We start from the raw sequence: 22369 nt of genomic DNA, 5'->3' as shown, positions 1-22369 counted from the left end.
TGCAGAACTGGATAGAAATTCGAACTGATCCACGAAGTCCATTACTGTGTTCACCTGTGCAAGAAGAATTTGTATGAAGAATCTAACTCTGACAGAATAACTAATTTTTAAATTATTATTATTATTATTATTATTATTATTATTATTATTTCTAATAGCTGCTCATAGAAAAGAAAATTGGGATCTTCTTGGGAAACTGCCTCCTACTAAGAAGCATCTAGGGGTATCTGTGTTGGCCACACCACAAATCCATTAACATCCAAACAATGATACCTTTATCGGGCCAACCAAAATGCACAATTACATATTGCAAGCTTTCGAAGTCACACTGGCTTCTTCACCAGGCAAAAGGGAGAAAAAACTTGAAGATATTATTCATAGGCCTGTATTTTCTGTTTTGGACTTAGTTCAAATGGTAGGGAGAGCTATCTGCAGGTTGGTACCTTCCCTTTTGGCCATACAGTCACTGGTAGATTTTCAAAGTCAAGAAAATTTAATGTCTATTTGCAATTCAAAGATTCTCCTTGGAATCCAGCATCACAAATGAAGGAGACATGCTGGATTCCAAGGAAATATCCAGGGAAACATCAACTTGTGGTCTATCTGGCCTCCTATATCTCTTCCACCCGTAGTCTAGTTAAGCCAGGTGTCCCTCATCCTATGTCTATGCATTTCATTTTCCCACCATAAGTGCAGTACCTTACACTTCTCTGTGTTGAAATTCATTTGTTTAACTTTGGCCCAGCTATCTAATCTATTCAGGACTTCTTGAATTTTGATCCTGTCCTTTGGCATATTAGCTACTCCTAATTTGGTGTCATCTGTAAATTTGATAAGCATGCTTTCTATTCCTTCATCCAAGTCACTGATAAAGATGTTGAACAGCACTGGGTCCAGGACAGAACCCAGTGGTACCCCACTGGTAACTTCTCTCCAGGATGAAGAGGAGCCATTGTTGAGCACCCTTTGGGTTTGGCCAGTCAACCAGTTACAAATCCCCCTAACAGTCATGTTGTCTAGGCCACATTTTACCAGTTTGTCTGCAAGAATATCATGGGGGACCTTGCCAAAGGCCTTAATGAAATCGAGATATGCTGCATCTACAGCATTCCCTTTGTCTACCAAGCTATTACAGTGGGCCCTTGGTATCTGCTGGGTTTGGTTCCAGGACCCCCTGTGGATAACCAAATCTGTGGATGCTCAAGTTCCATTAAATACAATGGCATAGTAAAATGGTGTCCCTTATATATAATGATAATCAAGGTTTGCTTTGTAAAATGTATATCTTTTTGGAATATTTTCAAACTGTGGATGCTTGAATCCATGGATAAAAAAATCCATGGATATGAAGGGCTGACTGTAATTTTATCAAAAAATTGAGATCAGATTAGTCTGGCATGACTTGTTTCTCAGAAAAACATGTTGACTTTTTGTACTAATGGCATTGCTTTCTAAATGTTCACAGACTCTCTGTTTAATGATCTGCTCTGGAATCTTTCCTGGGATTGATGTCAGACTAACTGGACAATAATTGTTGAGATCCTCTTTTTTCCCCTTTTTGAAGATGGGGACAACGTTTGCCCTCCTCCAGTCTGCTGGGACTACTGTACTCCTGTTCTCCAGAAGTTCTCAAAGATCGTTGCCAATGGCTCTGACATTACATGTGCCAGTTCTTTTAATAGCTTTAATACATTCTTCCATTATGGTGCTTCCTAGACATGTGTCTTGGAGACCACTAGGCACAGAGCCTTCAGCATATTGGTCTTGACTGTGTGATATATCTTTACAACTGAGATTAAGCATCTACCTGCACTATTTTGTATCCTGTCTCTTGTGAAACTGTTTTCTTTCTTTCTTTCTAACAAATATCTTCTGGTTAAAAAAATCCAGTTTTATTAAAGTATTGCATTTATTTTCATTGTGATGTTTGTTCTGTATAATATATATTGCTCTAACAACCTTAGTGTGGAGAATTTTACAAATTCTATTAATTAAACAAATAAACGAAAGCTTGTCTGACATCTTATTATCCAGCTATACATGAAAATGTATGTGTGTGGGGGGGAATAGACAAAATCCAGTTTTCCATGAAGAATTGATGCTTACTGTAACACAGCAATTCAGCCAAACTAATCTCTTCTCTAAGATTACAGAACACTGTATCTCTTTTACTATCAGGAATTCACAATTCCTTTCTATGATAAATGCATTTTAAAGCAAGTAAAATGTCTTCAATAATTTGCTCACTAAAAATTTATATTCCAATATTTTACTAATTTCTTGGTTTTTTTAAAAAATATATTATCCAAGGCACTGGCCTAAATAAAATTGTTAGCTGTTAACTGGAAGAAGCCCACTGAACCAATGGAATTTACCCAATGATTCAGTAAATCTAATTTAGTCTGGGACTAACAATTGGATTTAGGCCACTATCTTTGCTTTCTGATGCTATTTAAAAAAAAAAATACATTAACAAGGGTGCAGTGACCTGGCAACTACAGAAGGGAATAGGTGGCAGGGAACATTTTAATTTCATCTGAAAATTTGCAAAGGCAGTTCTGTCATTATACGTCCAGTCCCTTCCTTCCTTCTTATAGCACTATATACAATGCAATGTGAAAACCTTCCAAGTGAGGATGATTAATAGTGACACCTGGATTTTTCCAACATATAAGTAATATCAGCTTTAATAACAACCGCACACATCACCCTTTATATTGCCTGACACCCACACCAAATCTGCACGGCCGTTTTTCTACAACAGTTCAATACAACTTAAAAAGGATAGGAGAATTGATTGGGAAAAACCAATATCTATGAAAGAGAATACCGTAACCGAAAATTACAAGAGGAGGAGGAGGGAAACCTAAACAGATGCGCAGTTCAGGTTTGCAACAAGTAAACAAATAAAAGAAATGGCAAAATTGCTATTTCAGATGCTCAGGATGAGCAACATAAAAACAATTCTACAAATGGATATTCCTGACTCACTCTTTGTCCATGGTTGGATTCTCAATCGTGCAACTGAAACAAATGCTCCAGAGCCCTGAGCATCTACGGGCCCCATGCTGCTTGCTAATATCACACATATGCTTCATGCATCATAATGCTATCAAGAGGGGAATGTTGTTGGAGAGAAAAGAACTGCAGTTTTTCACCCCCAAAGGATTGGTAGGGTTTCTCACACACCCCATCCCCTTAGGTGAATCTGTAATTAGATGACCAGCTGAACCAAAAGGGTGCTCAACAATAGCTCCTCTTCATCCTGGAGAGAAGTGACCAGTGGGGTCCCACAGGGGTCTGTCCTGGTCCCAGTGCTATTCAACATCTTTATCAATGACTTGGATGAAGGAATAGAGGGCATGCTTATCAAATTTGCTATGACACCAAATTAGGAGGAATAGCTAATACCCCAAAGGACAGGATCAAAATTCAAAATGCCCTGAATAGATCAGAAAGCTGGGCCAAAACTAACAAGATGAACTTCAACAGGGAGAAATGTAAGAAACTGCACTTAGGTAGAAAAAAAAATGAAATGCATAGATATAGGATGAGGGACACCTGGCTGAACGAGACTACGTGTGAAAAGGATCTTGGAGTCCAAGTAGACCACAAAGTGAACATGAGTCAACAGTATGATGCAGCAGCTAAAAAGACAATGTCATATTAGGCTACATCAATAGAAATATAGTGTCTAGATCAAGGGAAGTAATAGTGCTACTCTATTCTGCTTTGGTCAGACCTCACCTAGAATACTGTGTCCAAGGCACCACAATTCAAAAAGGATGTTGATAAAATGGAGCATGTCCAAAGGAGGGCCACCAAAATGGTGAAGGGCCTGGAAACTATGCCTTATGAGGAAAGACTTAGGGAGCTGGGTATGTTTAGCCTGGAGAAGAGATGGTTAAGGGGCGATATGATAGCCCTGTTTAAGTATTTGAAGGGATGTCACATTGAGGATGGAGCAAGCTTGTTTTCTGCTGTTCCAGAGACTAGGACACAGAACAACGGACACAAGCTACAGGAAAAGATATTTCACTTCAACATTAGGAGGAACCTCCTGACAGTAAGAGCTGTTCAACAGTGAAACAAACTCCCTTGAACAGTGGTGGAGTCTCCTTCTTTGGATGTCTTTAAACAGGGGCTGGATGGCCATCTGTCGGGGATGCTTTGATTGTGAGTTCCTGTATGACAGGAGATTGGACTGGATGGCCCTTGTGGACTCTTCCAACTCTATGATTCTATGATTCAGATATCAAAGAGGAAGAAGGGGCATGTGGGTTGCTACTGACACTCCAGCCTTGGCCATACAAAGTGGAACACAGTCAAGAAAGATGCCCGGGGACTTCCCCTGCCTGGAGGTTGAAACAGATTGGCTCTGGCCACAAGGAGAACACCTTCAGGCCCTGAAACATTGCTAAAATGCAAAAGCAGCCGCCAGAGCCAGAGGGGGAGCTGACACACATGCACAAAGCAGGGGCTGCTTATGAAACCATCTCAATACATCCTTGTGTGTCTCTTGTGTCCCTTCAAGTAATTTCCAACTTACAGCAACCCTAGGGTAAAACAGCATAGGGTTTTCTTTGCAAGATTTGTTTAAAGGAGGTTTATCACTGCCATCCCCTGAGGATGAGAGGGTGTGACTTGCCTAAGGTCACCCAGTGGATTTCATGGCCAAGCAGGGAATTGAACCCTGGTCTCAAATCATAGTCCAAGACTTAAATCACTATTGTTGCCTTGAGTCCCTATATTGGGAGAAAGGCAGGATATAAAAAAATAATAACAATATGCCATGCTAGCTCTCTAAATAAGTACTCCTTGACCCCCACCCAAATCAACCAAGCCAAGCCACATCCAAGCTAAAGAGGTAAGACTCCCCAAGACAGCTGGAATCTGGGTTATTAGAAGGGACCATCATTCACTTGGTAAAGAACACAATTGTGCTTGCATGAGGTTCCAGGTTGCCTGATATCTCCAGTTAAAAGGTAAGAAACATGATACAGTGGTTTGAGTGCTGGACTCAGACTTCAGAAGACCAGGGTTCAAATCCTTGATCAGCCATGGAAACCTACTGGGTGACCCTTGGCCAAGTCACATTCTCTCAGCCTTAGAGGGAGGCAATGGTCAGCCTCCTCAAATTAAACGCTGCCAAGAAAACCCAAGGATAGGGTCTCAATAAGACACCACTGAGAGCCGGCGTAGTATAGTGGTTTGAGCGTTGGACTACAACTCTGGAGGCTAGGGTTCAATTCCCCGCTCAACCATGAAACCAACCAGGTAACCTTGGGCAAGTCACACTCTCTCAGCCTCAGATACAATGGCAAACCTCCTCTGAACAAATCTTGCCAAGAAAACCCCGTCATAGGTTCACTTTAGAGTCATCATAAGTTGGAAATGACTTGAAAGCACAGAACAACAAGACAGCATCAATCTGAAGGCGCACAATAATATATAAGACTACTCAAGAGCAATTTCAAATCAGAACAGACAACATTGAAGTAGAAGTACAGATAGATTGACCCAATATAAGGCATTCACTTCCTAATCCTGTCCATTAGACTGGATTTTTACTGCTTTATTTCTTTTTAAAGCAAGTCTTTCATGGTTTGTTGGGAAATGCCAAAGAGGCAGACAGCTTCTTTAAATACCTTCACCATGCTTTTATTTTTTTATTTAAAAAAAAAACCCTTTGCAAACCTGCTAACAGCTGTGGACTATAAATAAGAACTGCGCAAATGCAAAGAGATTAATTTAATCAGGGAAAGTATAGTCTAAGAATCTCTTCTTGTACATTGCCTTGTAAGTAGACTTCAACTGGCATAAATCCAACCGAGATGAGCTTTCACAAGGTTTTGTTAGTTTTAAAAATGTGTTATCTGTGAATAGGTAAACACGGTTGCTGGATACAAGCTCTTCTCCTTCCCCCTTCTTTGCCCCCAAGTCTAACAAGAGGAATAAAAATCACCCCCCAGAAACCCAGCATCAAAATGGCCTCAAACTTTAGTTTGACAACGAAAGCAACGTGGTTATTTTTAGAGCACCACGGGCATAAAAAAAAACACAGCACTAAACTGTGACCTACAGCTATGCACATCCAAGCATCACATCATTCGAGCGACAGTCTTAACTTTAGCTAGGAGCGCATCTGGCGTGACTTCAGAGTATCATTATTCATCTGGGTACCAACAATACCTTTGGATGCATTTAGCAGCCCTAACAAGCTCCTGAAAATATTGTCTTTGCCTTTAAAATAAAATCCCTCGCACACACAGGAGGGACTACAGCTCTAGGCAAAAACTCTTGCTCAAAAGGTAGAAACCCTGAGTGGACTTTGTGGAAAGGATTTCCAAAGAACCTACTTCCAACCGTGTGCCATTTACAATGCTCTTCTTTACACTGGGAAGAATGAAGAATACTTGTCTCTTTTACAGAATGTGTGACAAGCTGTAGAACCAAATATGCTGGGATAAACTATCTTCACGTCAAGCCGAAGTCACCCGCAGCCTTGCCGGCGACAGATATTCCTTTCAAAAAGTACAGTAAGTAAGTGGATTATTTAACTTCAAACTAACTTATGGAATGAAAATTAATGCATAGGAAGTACATATACAGAGGCTTAGAAAAAGAGAGAGACAGATTCAACTAGTAAACCTGATTCATCAAATACAACTAAACAATTAATGCCTTCTAACATCAGAAATGAACTTACTTGGACATATTGAGAACTATTGCAATTTTTTTAAAAGTTGAGATTGAGCACTAAAGCAAACTGTTATAGATATATATGCATAGCGTATGAATAATAACACATCTTAAAATTACTAAGAAAAATTTGCTTTTGAATATATTAGGTTTATTGGTTTGAATATGCTTTATAAAGTTAAAGGTATATAATACAGCCAAACTGAAATACATTTGAGTTCCATTGATTTCTGATGATAGGATGCTTAAACTTGAGTTTCAGTGTTACCTAACACAGACTCAGGCTGCATCCACACTGCTGAAATAATCCGGTTTGACACCACTTTAACTGCCATGGCTCATTGCTATGGAATTTTGGAAACTGTAGTTTGTTGTAGCACCAGAGTTTTGCTCTACATATTCACAACAAACTACAATCCCTCAAATTCCATGGCATTGAACCATGGCAGTTAAAATGGTATCAAACTGGTTTATTTCTGCAGTGTGGATGCAGCCTCAGAGAGGTAAATGCAAATGCAAATGCTACATTATAAGATTCATCGAACAAACTTAAAGGGCCGAGCCCCAAAGAACACGTGTACATTTACTTCTGAAACACCGATACATGGTTCTTTCTTTCTTTTTTAAAATTAGCTGACAAAATGCCATTCTTTGGCTGGATGAAATGGCCAAAAAATTATTCCTATAAAACTGGGCAATACCCTGGCTCAGAGGTTGTGACCAAGACACTTCTGAGGGAACTGAAATGGCATTTGAAAGAACGTGAGCGACTGATACAGGAGATAGAAAATGAACAAAAAGTTCAGAAGACTGGTGTGGATTACAACTGGCTGAAGAGCTACCAAAGTCCTCAGATAACTATCCCAGCCACAGAACAAAGACAGCTTGAAGTTCTCTGCTCCCAAATTCAACCATGTCAAACTGGAATCATTCTCAGCAGGTAACCCCATTTTACTTACCTAGCTACAGGACAGGTGGAGGGAGAGGTTTTTAGCTTCGGTTTAAATATGTTTACCTCTCACTTGAAACCCATTTCAGTTAGATACATCCAAGAAAGTCCACTGATGGTTTAACAACATGCTCCTAAACATGTTTACCTGGAAATATGCTCAGTGAGGCTTATTTTCTGGCATGTGTGTTTGGGACTACCCAACCAGACAATGCAATTAAATGCAATACAATTTTATTCATAAGCCCCCATGCATAAAAATGCAGAGGATTATATGTGTACAACTGTATAGCAGAGTGCTGATGTACATTTCAGTATCTGTTGTCAGAATGCCACAGCAAAAGCTTTCATCTCTAAATTAATGTAGCAATAAATCCTTTAGATTTGCCAAATAATTGGGAGCACACTGATCAAACACCCAATTACATATTAAAATGTCTTTGTTATTCAGAGATCTGATGCATTCCCTCCTCTTGCTAGACATTTATGCCTTGGCAAATTAAAGAACTGTACTTTTACCCTGTATGTTTAGCTTTAACACATGCAAATGCCACTATAGAACCAAGTGCTCAGATTCAATTTATACCTGTATTCTATTGAAGTTAGCTTTTTTCCCACTCACAAAAGATGACTCTTCAAAGTTCTCCCTTAAAATTATTACCAATTCTATACATCTAATTTCCTCCCAAAGGCAGTGTACAGAATTTTCTTTTTTACAAAAACCTAACAAACCTATGCTCTCTTTTTGAGCCCAGAAAAAGACTCGAGGGCAACGTCAGTTTGAATCAATTTGCTTGGACAGCTTAATACAGGGGGGGAAATGCTGCTTCCACTGTTGTGTAGCATCCAAATGCATTGCAAGCACCATTTTATTCCACATTTTGGTTTTGGTTTTAAACAACAAAGGCAAAAAAAGGCACAATTATCTTTGTCATGAAAGTGGTAGCACTAGCTATAATAGCAAGAATTATAAATACTGTATATAAAGAGAATAGTTAAACTGACTTTTTTCTGCTCCCATTTCTCTACAGGTTTCGAGAGGTTTTGGCAGAAAATGATGTTTTACCGTGGGAAATTGTTTACATCTTCAAGCAAGTTTTAAAAGAGTTCCTAACCAATCTCGAGAAAGAAGCTCAACAGGACCAACTGGGTGACATATGGAATACAAATTGTTCCGTACACTTTGTGGCACCTGGAGACAACTCTGGCAAAACGGACAAAGAGGAGATCCCAACAGTATCCAGCTACGTTGACAAAAATACACAGGGCATGTTTCCAACGTTCTCCCATAGAATCTGGAATCTTCCCTACTATTACCCATCAAGCTAAGTTTTTCCTCTTCCCTAAAATGCATTCAGGTTCCCTTGGCTACCTTCCACCTTCCTGTGAAGATTCAAAGCTCCAAAGAAACATACATTTTTGCCTTCCCCTTCCCCTTTATTCCCAATTCTGAATTTTAAACAGATTATAGTTTGCATATAAATTTATAGTACTTAGGTCATTAGCTCTTTCTACTATTCCAGTAGCATATGTTGTATAAAAGAACCTTCTAACCAAAAACATTCTCTTGTGAACCCTTTTTAAATCAAATATTTAAAATATGTTGCTTATATTGTACCTATAAGCATGCAGAGTTACAAATTCAAGTTTTCAATATTTTAAACTACAATCACTGTGAAAAGCAACGGCTTTGCGGGGAGAGGGGGAGTGTTCTATGATCTGCATAAATGCAATCTTTTCTAAAGTAAGTCATTAAGTATTTGAACTGGAGATTTAGCATTAAAGAGAATTAAAAAGGAAGGTGCTTTTAAGGCATTATTATTTCTAACAGGAGTCTTCAAGCTGAGAGATCCGAACCCACAAATGGATTGCACTTTGCCCTAAGGTTGTTCATTACAATAACATCACCGTTACATCCTTTTTTTAAAAGGGGAAAGAGAGGAAGAAAAAAATCTTCAGAGTTGGGCTAAAAGGTATCATAAGACAGTTTTTAAATACAGGCTGAGTATCCCTTACGGAGAATTTCAAAATCCAAAATATTCCAGAATCCAAAAGTGTCCACATGGGTGGCTGAGACAGTACACCTTTGTTTTCTGATGGTTCAGTGTATGCAAGTTTTGTTTCATGCACAAATTTATTCCAAATATTAGGTATAAAATTACTTCGAGCTAGGGTTATTGGGTGTATAAAAAACATAAATGAATTTCATGTTTTGACCTGGGCCCCATCTCCAATATATCTCATTTTGTATATGCAGACATTCCAAAATCCCAAAAATCTGATATCCAAGGCATTTCTGGTCCCAGTCATTTTGGATCAGGGACACTCAACATGTATTCTTTTTTCCCCCCCTTTTTCTCGCCCAACCACAATGTCTTGCGTAATTTCCCATATGTTTTCAACAATATTTTTCGAATGGAAACTATTTCCTACATATAATGCTCTGCCACTATCCGTGGTTTGAAGCTGCTGTCACTTGCCAATTGCAGCAAACACACACACACAAGGACACCTTACTTTAAGTGTCATTGCTAAGGGTAAGTTCCCCCTTCCAAGTATCTGCATAAGAATTTATCCTCTTCTTAGAGAAACCTAGTACAGTGATCTTGCAAACTACAGTATTCTGCCAAAAAAAAGAGGATGGAGAATTCTGAGAGGGCTTTTGTACACAGACTTATGGGAAAAGGTAAGTGGACAGATAGGAAGAAAGAGTAGAGCTAATAGTTGTGTAGAACAGGGGCACTAGTTTTACTTCTGTATGGTAATATGCCTTGCAAAAATCAATTTTCTGTACATAAATATAGGTATTTTGCCCCCACCCCAGTTTCAGTCATATCACCATAAAGAAAAATATCTCCAGCTGCATCTGCACTGCAGAAATAATCCAATTTGTCACTACTTTAACTACCATGGTGCAATGCTATGGAATTTTGAGAATTCCCAGAATTCCACAGCATTGCACCCTGGCAGTTACAGTGGTGTCAAACCAGATAATTTCTACAGTATGGATGCAGCCTCCAAAAAGTTTCTATGCTGCAGTATTAAAAACAGCTCCTAGATGTCACAACATTTGCTTTGCTTGTTAAATTTGTAGCCCCCCTTGTCACCAAATGATGCTCAGGGTATCTAACCCCAACAAGATACAATTTAAGAAATACAGTACAGTAAAATGCCAAGTATAAACATAAGAAAAATGAAGTAAAGGCAATTACAGCCTATTTCCAGATCTGCTTAAGGGTCAAAGGCCTGGAACAACAAGAAAAACTAGGTTTGTATCAGAGACAAGATTAACCAGCAGGGAGTTCCATAGTCTATAGGAGCAAGAGCTGCTCTCATTGATGCCAAATGTGTCTCTTACAGGGACAGGAGACAGAGATGAGCCATCCGTATCCATGGACCTTTTATTCACAGATTCAAGCATCCACAGCTTGAAAATATTTTTAAAATATATAAATTCCAAAAAGCAAACCTTGATTTTGCCAGTATCTGGAGAGATCTTATAGCACGTTTGAGGCTAACTAAAGAAAGAAGTTGTCGGCATGAACTTTTGTAGACTTAGTCTACTTCCTCTGATGCATTTGGCACTTAAGTCTACGAAAGCTCATGCCACCAACTTCTTTCCTTAGTTCGGCTCAAACGTACTACAAGATCTCTCTACATACTGATTATACAGATTAACACAGCTGTATCTTTGAATTCTACCACTTGGTTTTTCCAGTTTATATAAAGGGTACCAGTGTACTAAGCCACTGTATTTAACAGGACTTGAGCATCCATGACTTTCGTTATTCATGTGGGCTCCTGGAACCCAACCCCAGCAGATATGAAGGGCCCAACATAGTAGAATACAATCTTTCAGAGAACCTGGTCCCAGATCATGCTGAGATTCATAGGTCATAACAAGAACTCTGAATTGTGCCAGGACCAGACCAATAGCCAATGAAACTTTCTATAAGAGGGGTTTAATGAGCCCTAAAACCATCCCCAGTCAGTAGTTTAACTGTAAAATTCCGAACCAGCTGAGACAGTGGGCCCTTGTATCCACTGGGGTTTGGTTCCGGGGTAAGCTTGGGTACCAACATTCATGGATGATCGAGTCCCATCATATACAATGGCATTGTAAGATGAAATTCCTTATATAAAGTGGGAAAACCTAAAATTTGTTTTTTGGAATTTATGTATTTTTAAAATATTTTCAAACCATGAATGCTTGAATCCATGGATAAAAAAATCCATGAATATGGCGGGCTGACTGTATTTCTAAATACTCTTCACAGCAGTCCCACAGAGAACACATTACAGCAGTCTAAGCATGTTGCTAAAGTATGGGTCACCATGGAAAGATCTGACAATTTTAGAAATGAGGTCTGAAGAGGACTGGTACACAGCAATACTGATCATGGCACAATAAAACATTTCTAGCAGGTGGAGGGCACTGGTACCTACCCCAGTGAAGCTTACAATGGGGGGGGGGGAATAGCAAAGATGAAGAAAACATGGGAAAGGTAATGGGAACAAAGCTGTTAAAAATGCTGTTAAACATGCTTTGGATTTGTTTTGATTTCTTAATATGGTAGAATAAAGTTCTGTGTTGAAAGCAATCATTTAACCATAAAATCTGTAAAGACTTGGGGAAGGGGAGTAAACAGCAAGGTGTTGCCTGAGCTAGCCACAAGTAGTTGTAAATCAGCAACAAAGCTATATATTGGCTGTAAGACTGTGAAACTAAACCAGTGAAGTAAAATGTTCAGTGCATTGCACAAAGTGTGCTAGCTGCTTGGTTGGTTTTCCAAGCTTAAAGCGTTAGGGTACACTTATCAGAGAGTAAATCACATTAAATGCACAATCTATGGCCTGTTACAGACTGCCAAAATAAAGCTGCTTCGGGTCTCTTTGGAGGTATGCTGTTTAAATGATGCATGGGTCCTAAGAATCCGGAAGCTGCACCAAAGCTGCACTCCAGTGCTTAGGAATGGAGTGTGGCTTTGGTGCGACCTCCGGACTCTTAGGACCCATGCATCATTTAAATAGCATACCTCCAAAGAGAACCGAAGCAGCTTTATTTTGGCAGTCCGTAACAGGCCTATGTCTCAATACACATGTTTAGTACTCAATTGTTCTTCAGGACTGCTAACTCCAAAACCGTACACAACTAGACAGGGTTTTTTGAAAAAGCAAAAGATGGTCGTTCTAAAACATCTAATGCTGTTATTTCAGAGTTGCAAATATTTTTCCAGCACTGCTTTACAACTTAAGTAAAAATTACAACTTAAGTAAAAATAGTTCCCACTGGCTTGGTCTTTGCTTGGGATATTTGTTTTACAAGGTGAGGCTGTTTTTAAAAAGCTGTTGTGGTTTAAATAGGCTAACATTACAGGACTTATGTTTTATATGGAAACATTAGTGAAAAAATGTTTTAAACAAAGGCACGTAAACATAAATGTCAGCTCGCAAAAGAACAAACTTGAAATATCTCATTTTGCACACACAGGCATGTTTCAATACATGTTTTTGCCCTAAGCATCTGTTCTTGGATGCTAGGAGCGTCATACGGAAAGGCTTTTTTAATAGTTTGAAATTGACATGTGGGAACTGTGGCCACAACTGACATAAGTAGAGCAGAAAATCAATGAAAATAGTTGCCAGAATTGACTTTTCCTGCAAACACATCTGAGCTAAATTTAACTCCCACTGTTACAGAACAAAAGTATACAATTCTCATCCTAGGGCTCCATCACCAGAGACCATGAGCAAGAAATCTGCTGACACCATTTCAGGGAACCGCGTAGGTATATCTGTACAGCATCATCTGGTCTAGGAGTGAATTTTGCCACAGTTAAAACTTGGCTTTTAACACCCGCCAAAAAGCTAGTGATTCCTAGTAGTTTATACTAATTATTTTGTACTGTTAACACATTGCTGTTTTCTATACTTTCATAAATACTTCACTGAAGGCACCAGATCCCTTCTAATCTTGGAAGCTAAGCAAGGTTAGTTCTGGCTAGTACTTGGATGAGAAAGTGCCAATAGATACTAAGTGTTGTATGCTATATTTCTGAGGAAGGAACTGGCAAAACTACCTCTTGAATATTCTTTGCAGAAGAAAACCCTACAAAATTAATAGGGTTGCCATAAATTGACAGGTGACTTCAAGGCACATATACACACATATATCAAAAGACTAAAATTCTTCTTCCTTGTTTGGGCCTGGGAGATCAATGAGGTAATTTGTTGTTGTTGTTGTGTGCCTTCAAGTCATTTTCGACTTATGGCAACCCTAAGACCCTATCACAGGATTCTCTGGGGCTGAAAGTGTGCAATGCAATTTATCCAAGGTTACCCAGCAGGTTTACATGGCCAAATGGCAAATCAATCCCTGATCTCCAAAGTCCCAGTACTATGGTTAAATCGCTACACCATGCTGTCTCTCAATGAGTTATAGCAATTAATAATTTGTTCATTTTCCAACCAGCTCCTGTAGCGGTGATTTTAACAGCAGATGTAAGCAGGGAAAATATTTCCCTGCTCTGAAAAGTGTGGGCTGGTTTTTTTAAACTACACTTTTTTTAATGCACAACAGTAAGCAAGATCAGGTTTTTGCAGGTCGACCATCAGCCCTACAGCCTCATTGTAATTTAACCAAAGACTCCGATTGTGGATTTATAAATTGAACATAGTTTGAGCTTCAGCACCCATAGCACAAATGTTTCCTTTATGTGTTTTATGATCTGCTGAACCAAACAGGATGTGCCTGTTATTGAAAAACCCATGACGTGGGATCTATGCATCCCTAACAATAGAAGGAGCCCTCCATGCATGCAAGAGAATTCTCAGTTTCACTGATTCCAAGCTGAAGCACGAATTTCACCTTCTGTTTTTCACGCATCTATTTAAAGAATCACACACACACACAAATCCCTGGGAAAGAAAACTGACATCTCTGCTGGAATATAATAAATCATTGCTTTATAGAAAATGTTTCTCAGTCCTTTTATTCTTGGGGCCTCTTTCCCAGTGGACTCAACAGTACATGTACTGCTTGACAACAGGACAAGTGAAAAGGATCTAGGAGTTGTAGCAGACCACAAGTTAAACATGAGTCAACAGTGTGATGTGGCAGCTAAAAAAGCCAATGCGATTCTAGGCTGCATCGATAGAAGTATAGTGTCCAGATACAGAGAAGTAGTAGTACCACTCTATTCCCCTTGGTCAGGCCTCATCTAGAATACTGTGTCCAGTTCTGGGCACCACAATTCAAGAATGATGTTGAGAAGCTGGAGCGTGTCCAGAGGAGGGCCACAAAAATGGTAGAAAGCCTGGAAAACAAGCCTATGAGGAGCAATTTAGGGAGCTGGGAATGTTTAACCTGGAAAGAGATGGTTAAGAGGTGATAAGATAGCCCTGTTTAAGTATTTGAAAGCATGCAATACTGAAGATGTAGCAAGTTTGTTTTCTGCAGCTCCCAAGAATAGGACCTGAAGCAACGGATTCAAATTACAGGAAAAGAGATTCCACCTCAACATTAGAAAGAACTTCCTCAGAGTAACAGCTGTTCAACAGTGGAATGTGCTGCCTCAGAGTGTCTTTCTTTGCAGGTTTTTAAATGGAGACTGGATGGCCATCTGATTGTATCTTCCTGCATGGTAGAGAGTTGGGACTGGATGGCCCTTGAGCTATCTTCCAACTCTATGGAGATTATCAGCTGAGGAAAAGGACGCCCTGCCCTGTCCTTGCCATGAGATAGCAGGAAGGACTTTGACAAAATGATGTACTGATCCCATCATTGTCCCATCTGGGAATTGCAAATGATAGCGATCATGCAAAAGACTTCCATATGACATTGCAGTGATCCTGTCATTGTCCCATGAGTGAAGTGGAATTGTCCCCTCATTTCCCTTTATTTTGTATTAACAGAAGAACCCGTTAATACAATTCCTCTACACTGATAGAACAATGACCGGATCAGCACAACATGTGTGAATTTCTTTCGCACAATCATAGTCACGGACAAAATAAGGATGGGAGAGCAACCTGTTCCTGTCCTGGTGTGATAATCTCTTATGATTCTGTACTCAAATTCCCAGGACCCTCAAACCTGAAACCATCAGTTGCACAGCATGATGATCAAAGATCCTTGTAGAATGCATGCACAGCCTGCTGACAGTGAAGGAAAAAACTACTGCTACTGCTAGAGGAATAAGAGCGCAGAAAATTGTCTTATACCAGGTAAGGCTCTTCATCATTCAGTCTGCTTTCATCTACTGACTGACAGTTGTTCCATAGCATCTCAGGACAATGCCTTTGCCACCACCTGTTAATTCAAACTGGAAATGCCAAGAGCGTAAAATTAGGACCCTCTACACACATTTACCACTGAGCAATGGCCTCTCTCAAAGAGCACACAGGAAGCTGTTTTATGTCATGTCAAGTTGTTGGGGCACTTTACTCACTACTGCTATATTCATGACTGGCAGCATCTCTCCATGTTTTCTTTGCCAATGGTAGATGAAGTTAACAAAACAGCTCTACTAACAAATTAAAACAAAGCTACAGTTCACCTTCTTCTCAATGACATAGCTACCAATGGACCAGAATGGATATAGTCCCAGGCTAATTAGCAACACATGGCACTAGCTGCCACTCACAATGCTCTATTGTCCCCCATGATCAGCTGAGGTGAAAATGCCAAGCCCAAGCAAAGCATCTGCCCTCAATGCCCATCACCTCTGCTCCACTTCCCTTTAGCTCAGGGAACTCATTTACACTACATCTGGCTCTCCACATTTGCTGCTCTGACTTTCGCTGATTTGATTATTTGCAGTTTCGATTAATTTTTTCTCTCTAGGAATCTCTAAGTCCTCCAGTGCAACTCTGCTAGAAGTTGACCATAGTCACAATGAAGGACCTAGATATTCCTAGAGAAAAGACTTCTCTAGGCATTTGTAGGTTCTCCAGCATGATCTTCTTCTGGCAGATGTTGACCACAGAGTTGTACTGGAGGACCTGGAGAGGCTAGAGAGGTGTCCTCTCACGTAAAAAGAACAGTGCTTTTTCTGTTTGCGGTTCTTCCACATTTATGGGGGTCCTTCACCCCTAACCTCAGTGAATGTGGAGGGATTACTGTACTTGTCTCAGATTCCTGGGGATGTAAGCTATGCCTTTACCCCAGTTGGTTTCAAGTAATAAGTCAAGTGGAGAAGGCATCCAACTCTACAATAAGAACTTATTAAGCTTGCTTAAAAATTGTGGCACTTTAAAGACTAACCATTTTTTATTTGGCATAATAAGCTTTCATGGAGAGCAGCCCATTTTTTCAGACCAGTAGGCCAATGCTCACAAAAGACTGTGTCAAATAAAACTTAGTAGTCTTCAAGGTGCCACAAAACTACAACAGGCAGACCTTTTTACTGGAAAAGGCAGTTGTTTTTACTGCAAGAAATATCTGCCCCACCTGCAAAAATTGTGGATGCTAAAAACCCCAGAATCGTCAAACCAGCGTGGCCACTGAGCATGCTACAGACAGGATTCTGGGAGGTATAGTACAGAAATCTAACCTTTCCAGTTTCTGTTGCACAAATTTAAACTCCATCAAAGAGAATGCATAAAAATATAAGAATACAGTGGTACCCCGGGATACGAAATGACCGCGTTACGAAATTTCCGGGATACGAAAAAATTAGATAGGAAAAAACTGTTCCGGGTTACGTTTTTTTTTTCCGGCTTACGAAAAAAAATTTGGTGCTTTTCGGCGCTTTTTCGCACGAAATCGCGGCTTTCCAGCGCTAGCGGCTATGGCTTTTTCGGGTTGCGAAATCTTTCGGGTTACGAACGGCGCCGCGGAACGAATTAAATTCGTAACCCGGGGTACCACTGTAGTACTGGATGAGCCCACTTTTGGCCCAGTATTCTGTACCCACAGTGGTCAATCAGATGCCTACCGGTCAGGAAGCTCACAAGGAAGATGCAAGTTCCCTCTTGTTTTGCTGGCAGGGGGATGCATCCAAGATGGGTTTTTCAAAACCAGCACAACCTACTTGATGCTAAGCATCAGTGGGTCAAATGTAATGTGCGTGCACCATGGCAACTGAAACATGAACTCATATTCAGTTCCTATAAGCAATTGCAGCATTTGATTCTGACTCTATTATAGTGTCTCCTGACTCATGTCCTCAACAACTGGAAGAGGTACACTAGAACTGATTCTACCCATCATAATGGAGTTTATCAGACAAGGGGAATTGGAAGTATAATCTGATGGCAATCTGAACGCAATCATGGGGTTTCAATAACGTGAAACCCCATGATTGTGCTCGGACTGATTTCCCATTGCCCAAATTTGTGTGTAGTCGGTTATCCCAATAACGTTAAACCCCATGATTGTGTTCAGATTGCCATTGGATTATACTTCCAATTTCCCTTGTCTGATAAACTCCATAGTGTGTGGAGGTATCTTGGACATGGGACCCAAGTCTAAACATAACATTCATTTATATTGCATATACACCTTATCCACATAGCTCGAAGGTAATTTTACATAATATCTTTAATAATTGTATGTGCGATATGTTTGTATACACAGCACTGAACCACCAGAAAACAAAGGTGTCACTATCTCAGCCACCCATGTGAACAATTTTGGAGTATATCAGATTTCAAAATTCCCAATAAGCAAGATTCAACCTGTACTTATGGTTTTATGCTCTCCATTAATTTCCCGTATTCTCTTTTATCGTCTTGCATATAGGTGGTTATCACTGGTCTCTTGTAGGAAAAGCCATAGTTTAACTTTCCTAGGGGATCTCTCACTCTTCCATCTGGGATGGTAGCAGGAGGAAACTTACAGCAAACTAAAGATACTCTCCTTTCTTAGGACTCTGCATCACTGTCGTCTCACCTACCTGCTATAACATTCTGTTCCCTGGTCCCTCAGATTCAAAACAACTAATATTTGTTATTATGAAAAACAGTCAAGTTCATGTGAGGCAGAGACACACATGAAACACAACGATTATTGTGCACAGACTAGAAAACAGCTCGCCTGATCTGAGCCATTAATAAGAGCGACTATCTTCCAAACGCAGCTGGCAAATAGTACTGTGGAAAGACTGAAGCAGGCTGAAAAGTTTCCAGCCATCCCACTCATCCACAACATTCAGTGATGGCAAGAAAAATAATTTCCAGTAAACATTTGAAAAAGCTTCATCAGTGAAAACAGTTTGACAGTGGAACGGGCTGAGTCAAGGGGAAGTGGTAAGAGGTATTCAAGCAGAGACCAGACAATGTAAAGTTGAAGGCTTTTACGGTGGGCATCCATAGTTTTTGGGTGGGTTTTTCGGGCTATGAGACCATGTTCTCAGTGAGTTTATTCCTGATGTTTCACCAGCACCTGTGGATGGCATCTTCAGAGAATGAGACCGGACATCCTTCTATTGCATGCTGCATTATGCAGTCTTCACTGGACAAAAATATCTTATCATCATCATCATCATCATCATCATCATCATCATGGATTGAGGCAGGAAACAACAACAATTAAAATACACACCACATCAGTTAAAATACACACCAATTTTTTAAAAAATTAACTGCCCTGGCTCAAGGCTAGGGAATCCTGGGGTCTGTAGTTTCGTGAGACATTTAGCTTTCTCTGTCATACACAGAGTTCTGGTGCCACAATAAACCACAGTTCGCAGTATTCCCAACCCTGAGCCAGGGCAGTTAAAGCAGTCTCAAACTGGATTATTTCCACAGTGTGGTTTGGATTCTTTTTTGCTTCCAATGTGAGAAGCTATAGCACAGGGAGAGGGGAATCATGAAGGGGATTTTGGTTACCTACCGTATATCTGTTGAAAACCATGGTTTAATCAGAGTGGAAACCCTGTGGTTCTTTATATATTGTACTCCACCCCTATAGAAGTATTTTAATTAATAAATGACTAAAATAATTGCTGGAATGGAGTTCCTTATGTTCATCACAAGGCTGGGTGGGGGGGGGGGAATCCCAAAAAATCTGAAATCCAAATGTTGTGGAGGCCCAAGTATTTTGGATCAGGACTCAATATTTTTGGCATTTTCCTTTTTCTCCTCCTTCCACCTGAAAAAGATGGCTATCGCTGCTTTGCAGATATTTTCCAAATGGAAACTATTTCCTCCACACAATGTTCTGCCTCTATTCTTGGTTTGAAGCTGCTGTCACTTGCCAGTTGAAGCAAAGACAACAACAAAAGGACAACACTTTATTTTTAAAAGGAATGGGCCTTCCTGTTTGGAAAAAAAACTTTCAAAATCCAAAACACTTTAATTTGTTAATTAAAAACTTTTAAATAAAATAATTACACACAAACTGTCTTTTTATATATATATATATATATATATATATATACCGCTTTTCCAAAATGATCAAAGCGGTTCACAACATCAAATATCAAATAGCCATTACAAAACCAGAATACAATAGACAGAATAACATAGACATATTTAAAAACATCATATAAAAAGTCTTGAGTATCTTAATCAAATCGCAGTCGAGCATCTTCAGGTAGCATCTGGGAGGGGATAAATTTCCTAAAAAGAGTTGGGAGGATAAGCTGAATGGAAGAGATGAGTTTTCAGAGATTTCTTAAACACGTCCACAGTAGAACTGAGGCAGATCTGTTCCAGAAGTTTGTTCCAATAATGCGGGGCCACTGCTGTAAAAGTTCTTTGGTGAGTTGTTTTCAATCTCACCTTAAGGTGCGCCAATAAGCACTTCCCTGATGGTCTGAAGGTGCGGGGCGGATTGTGTAGGGAGAGGCATTCCTTCAAGTAACTCGGGCCCAAGCCATGTAGGGCTTTATAGGTAATGACCAACACTTTGTATTGAGACCAGAAGCTAATTGGCAGCCAGTGAAGAGATTTTAAAACAGGTGTTATATGGTCCGACCTTAAGGTTCCGGCGACCAGTCTGGCTGCAGCATTTTGAATTAATTGAAGCTTCTGAACCTGGTACAAAGGTAGCCCCATGTAGAGCGCATTGCAGAAATCCAAGCGAGAGGTTACCAGTGCATGTACTACTGTTTCAAGGTCCTTTCGGTCCAGACAGGGACGCAGTTGGCATATCAGCCGAAGCTGATACCAAGCACTCCTGGCCATCGCATCCACCTGAGATGAGAACTGCAGAGATGAGTCCAAGAGTACTCCCAAACTGCGAACTTTGTCCTTTAAGGGGAGCTTAACCCCATCCAGGACAGGATGGCAAATTTCCCCGTCTGGATTTGGAGTATCTATCACGAGTACCTCTGTTTTCTCCGGATTCAGCTTGAGTTTGTTTTCCCTCATCCAGCCCATTACTGACTCCAGGCAGGCATCCAGAGGAGAGGTGTCATCTTTAGTCACTGTATCAGTCGGAGACATGGAGAGATAGATCTGGGTGTCATCAGCGTACTGATAACACCGAGCTCCGTGTTTCCAGATGATCACTCCCACATTTTATTGGGTTTTTGTTCTTTGCACCATCATTTCTTCCTGTGCATTTGATCAGTTTGTTTGTCATTTCTTTGCAAAATTAATTTGTTAATTAAAAACTTAAAAAAATAATTACATACAAACTGTCTTTTGATTTGATTTTATTGGGTTTTCATTCCTTGCGCCATCTTTTCTTGCTGTGAAGTTGGTCAGTTTATTTGTCATTTCTTTGTAAAATTAATACATTATGAAAAAACCTTTAATAAAAATAATTACCTGTACACAGAATTGGCTTTTTGTTTTTATTTATTTCAGTTTTCATTCTTTGCACCATCATCTTTTCTTGCTGTGCATTTGGTCAGTTTGTCTGTCATTTCCTTATAACTTAACCTTGCAAACAAAATATTTACCAAAAAATAATAAAATAAGAATTACACAGGATTGCAACCCCCCCTTCCTACTCACTCTTTACTATGGCACACAGACACACACACAACTTACTCATTAGTAGCAGAAGGTGGTTGCTCACTGGAGGGCCCATCATCCTCAGAAGCAGCAGCAGCAACACTCTTGTGCTCACCCCCCAGGAATTCCACCCCACTGACTCTCTTGCCAATTGTAAACCAGTCAGTAATCTGGTCTACGGTGAGTTTCTTCAACATCTTGCCTGGGAGCCCTCCAAGTAGACTTGCAAAAGAGCTAGACCTGCATCTGCAAGCCACCTGCAATTAATTGGCAAGCCCCGCCCCTTTTCCCAGGTCTCTGTCACGTGGTGTGCTCTGTAAATCACAGTTATTATTCCATTCTCTAAAATTGCATTCTGCAATACTGTCACTTTTTGGAGAAAAAAACCTCCAAATAGGACTCCTAAATTTCTGTGTTTTATTAATTTTAAGACACTGATTATTTATATAGCTATAACAGTCAGTCAGAGTTCCAGCAGTGATCTGTGAAAAAGTAGCAGTTCTGTGAAAATCACAGTTTGGAGCTCAAGAGCAGAATGTGTGGCTGCATCCACACTGCAGAAATAATCTAGTTTCAATCACTTTGGACCAAGAGGACTAGTGCCTTGGAGCAGCATCAAAGAGGAAAGGCTTTCATTTTTCTGGGACTGGGTGCATATTTAGCAAAAGGACTCCCCTGCCTTTAGACTACAGCTCTGGAGGCCTGGGTTCAAATCCCTGCTGGAACAAACAAATACAACATACACACTAAATGTGACCTTGGGCAAGTCACACTCTCTCAGCCTCCTTGTTGTAATTGTATGCATGAATC

At 40.0% G+C, this 22369-nt stretch overlaps 2 protein-coding genes across 4 annotated transcripts in view; one reads left to right on the top strand and one right to left on the bottom strand.

Moving 5' to 3' along the window:
* Positions 1 to 21836, bottom strand: part of TDRD9 (tudor domain containing 9) — a 154007-nt gene extending 132171 nt beyond the window's left edge. For all 3 annotated transcript variants that reach the window (XM_042447002.1, XM_042447003.1, XM_042447004.1), the window contains exon 1: positions 21596 to 21836. In XM_042447002.1, coding sequence (XP_042302936.1) covers positions 21596 to 21756 — 161 coding nt within the window. In that variant the 5' untranslated portion in view covers positions 21757 to 21836. The remainder of the gene's footprint in view (positions 1 to 21595) is intronic.
* RD3L (RD3 like) lies at positions 6213 to 9428 on the top strand. Its single transcript, XM_042447007.1, has 3 exons — positions 6213 to 6543; positions 7336 to 7642; positions 8683 to 9428. Exons 2-3 carry the CDS (start codon positions 7344 to 7346, stop codon positions 8978 to 8980), a joined length of 597 nt encoding a protein of 198 aa, XP_042302941.1. The 5' UTR covers positions 6213 to 6543; positions 7336 to 7343; the 3' UTR covers positions 8981 to 9428.
* Positions 21837 to 22369: the final 533 nt, after the last annotated feature.

This window comes from Sceloporus undulatus, chromosome 1 (genome assembly GCF_019175285.1).
Source record: "Sceloporus undulatus isolate JIND9_A2432 ecotype Alabama chromosome 1, SceUnd_v1.1, whole genome shotgun sequence".
Taxonomy (NCBI): domain Eukaryota; kingdom Metazoa; phylum Chordata; class Lepidosauria; order Squamata; family Phrynosomatidae; genus Sceloporus; species Sceloporus undulatus.
Note: the sequence above shows the minus strand (reverse complement) of the source record. Positions and strands in the feature narration are given on the sequence as shown.

Coding starts and splice junctions, on each gene's coding strand:
- RD3L (XM_042447007.1), top strand. CDS start 7,344: ATGCCATTCTTTGGCTGGATGAAATGGCCAAAAAATTATTCCTATAAA. Junction 7,643..8,682: donor ACTGGAATCATTCTCAGCAG/GTAACCCCATTT, acceptor ATTTCTCTACAG/GTTTCGAGAGGTTTTGGCAG.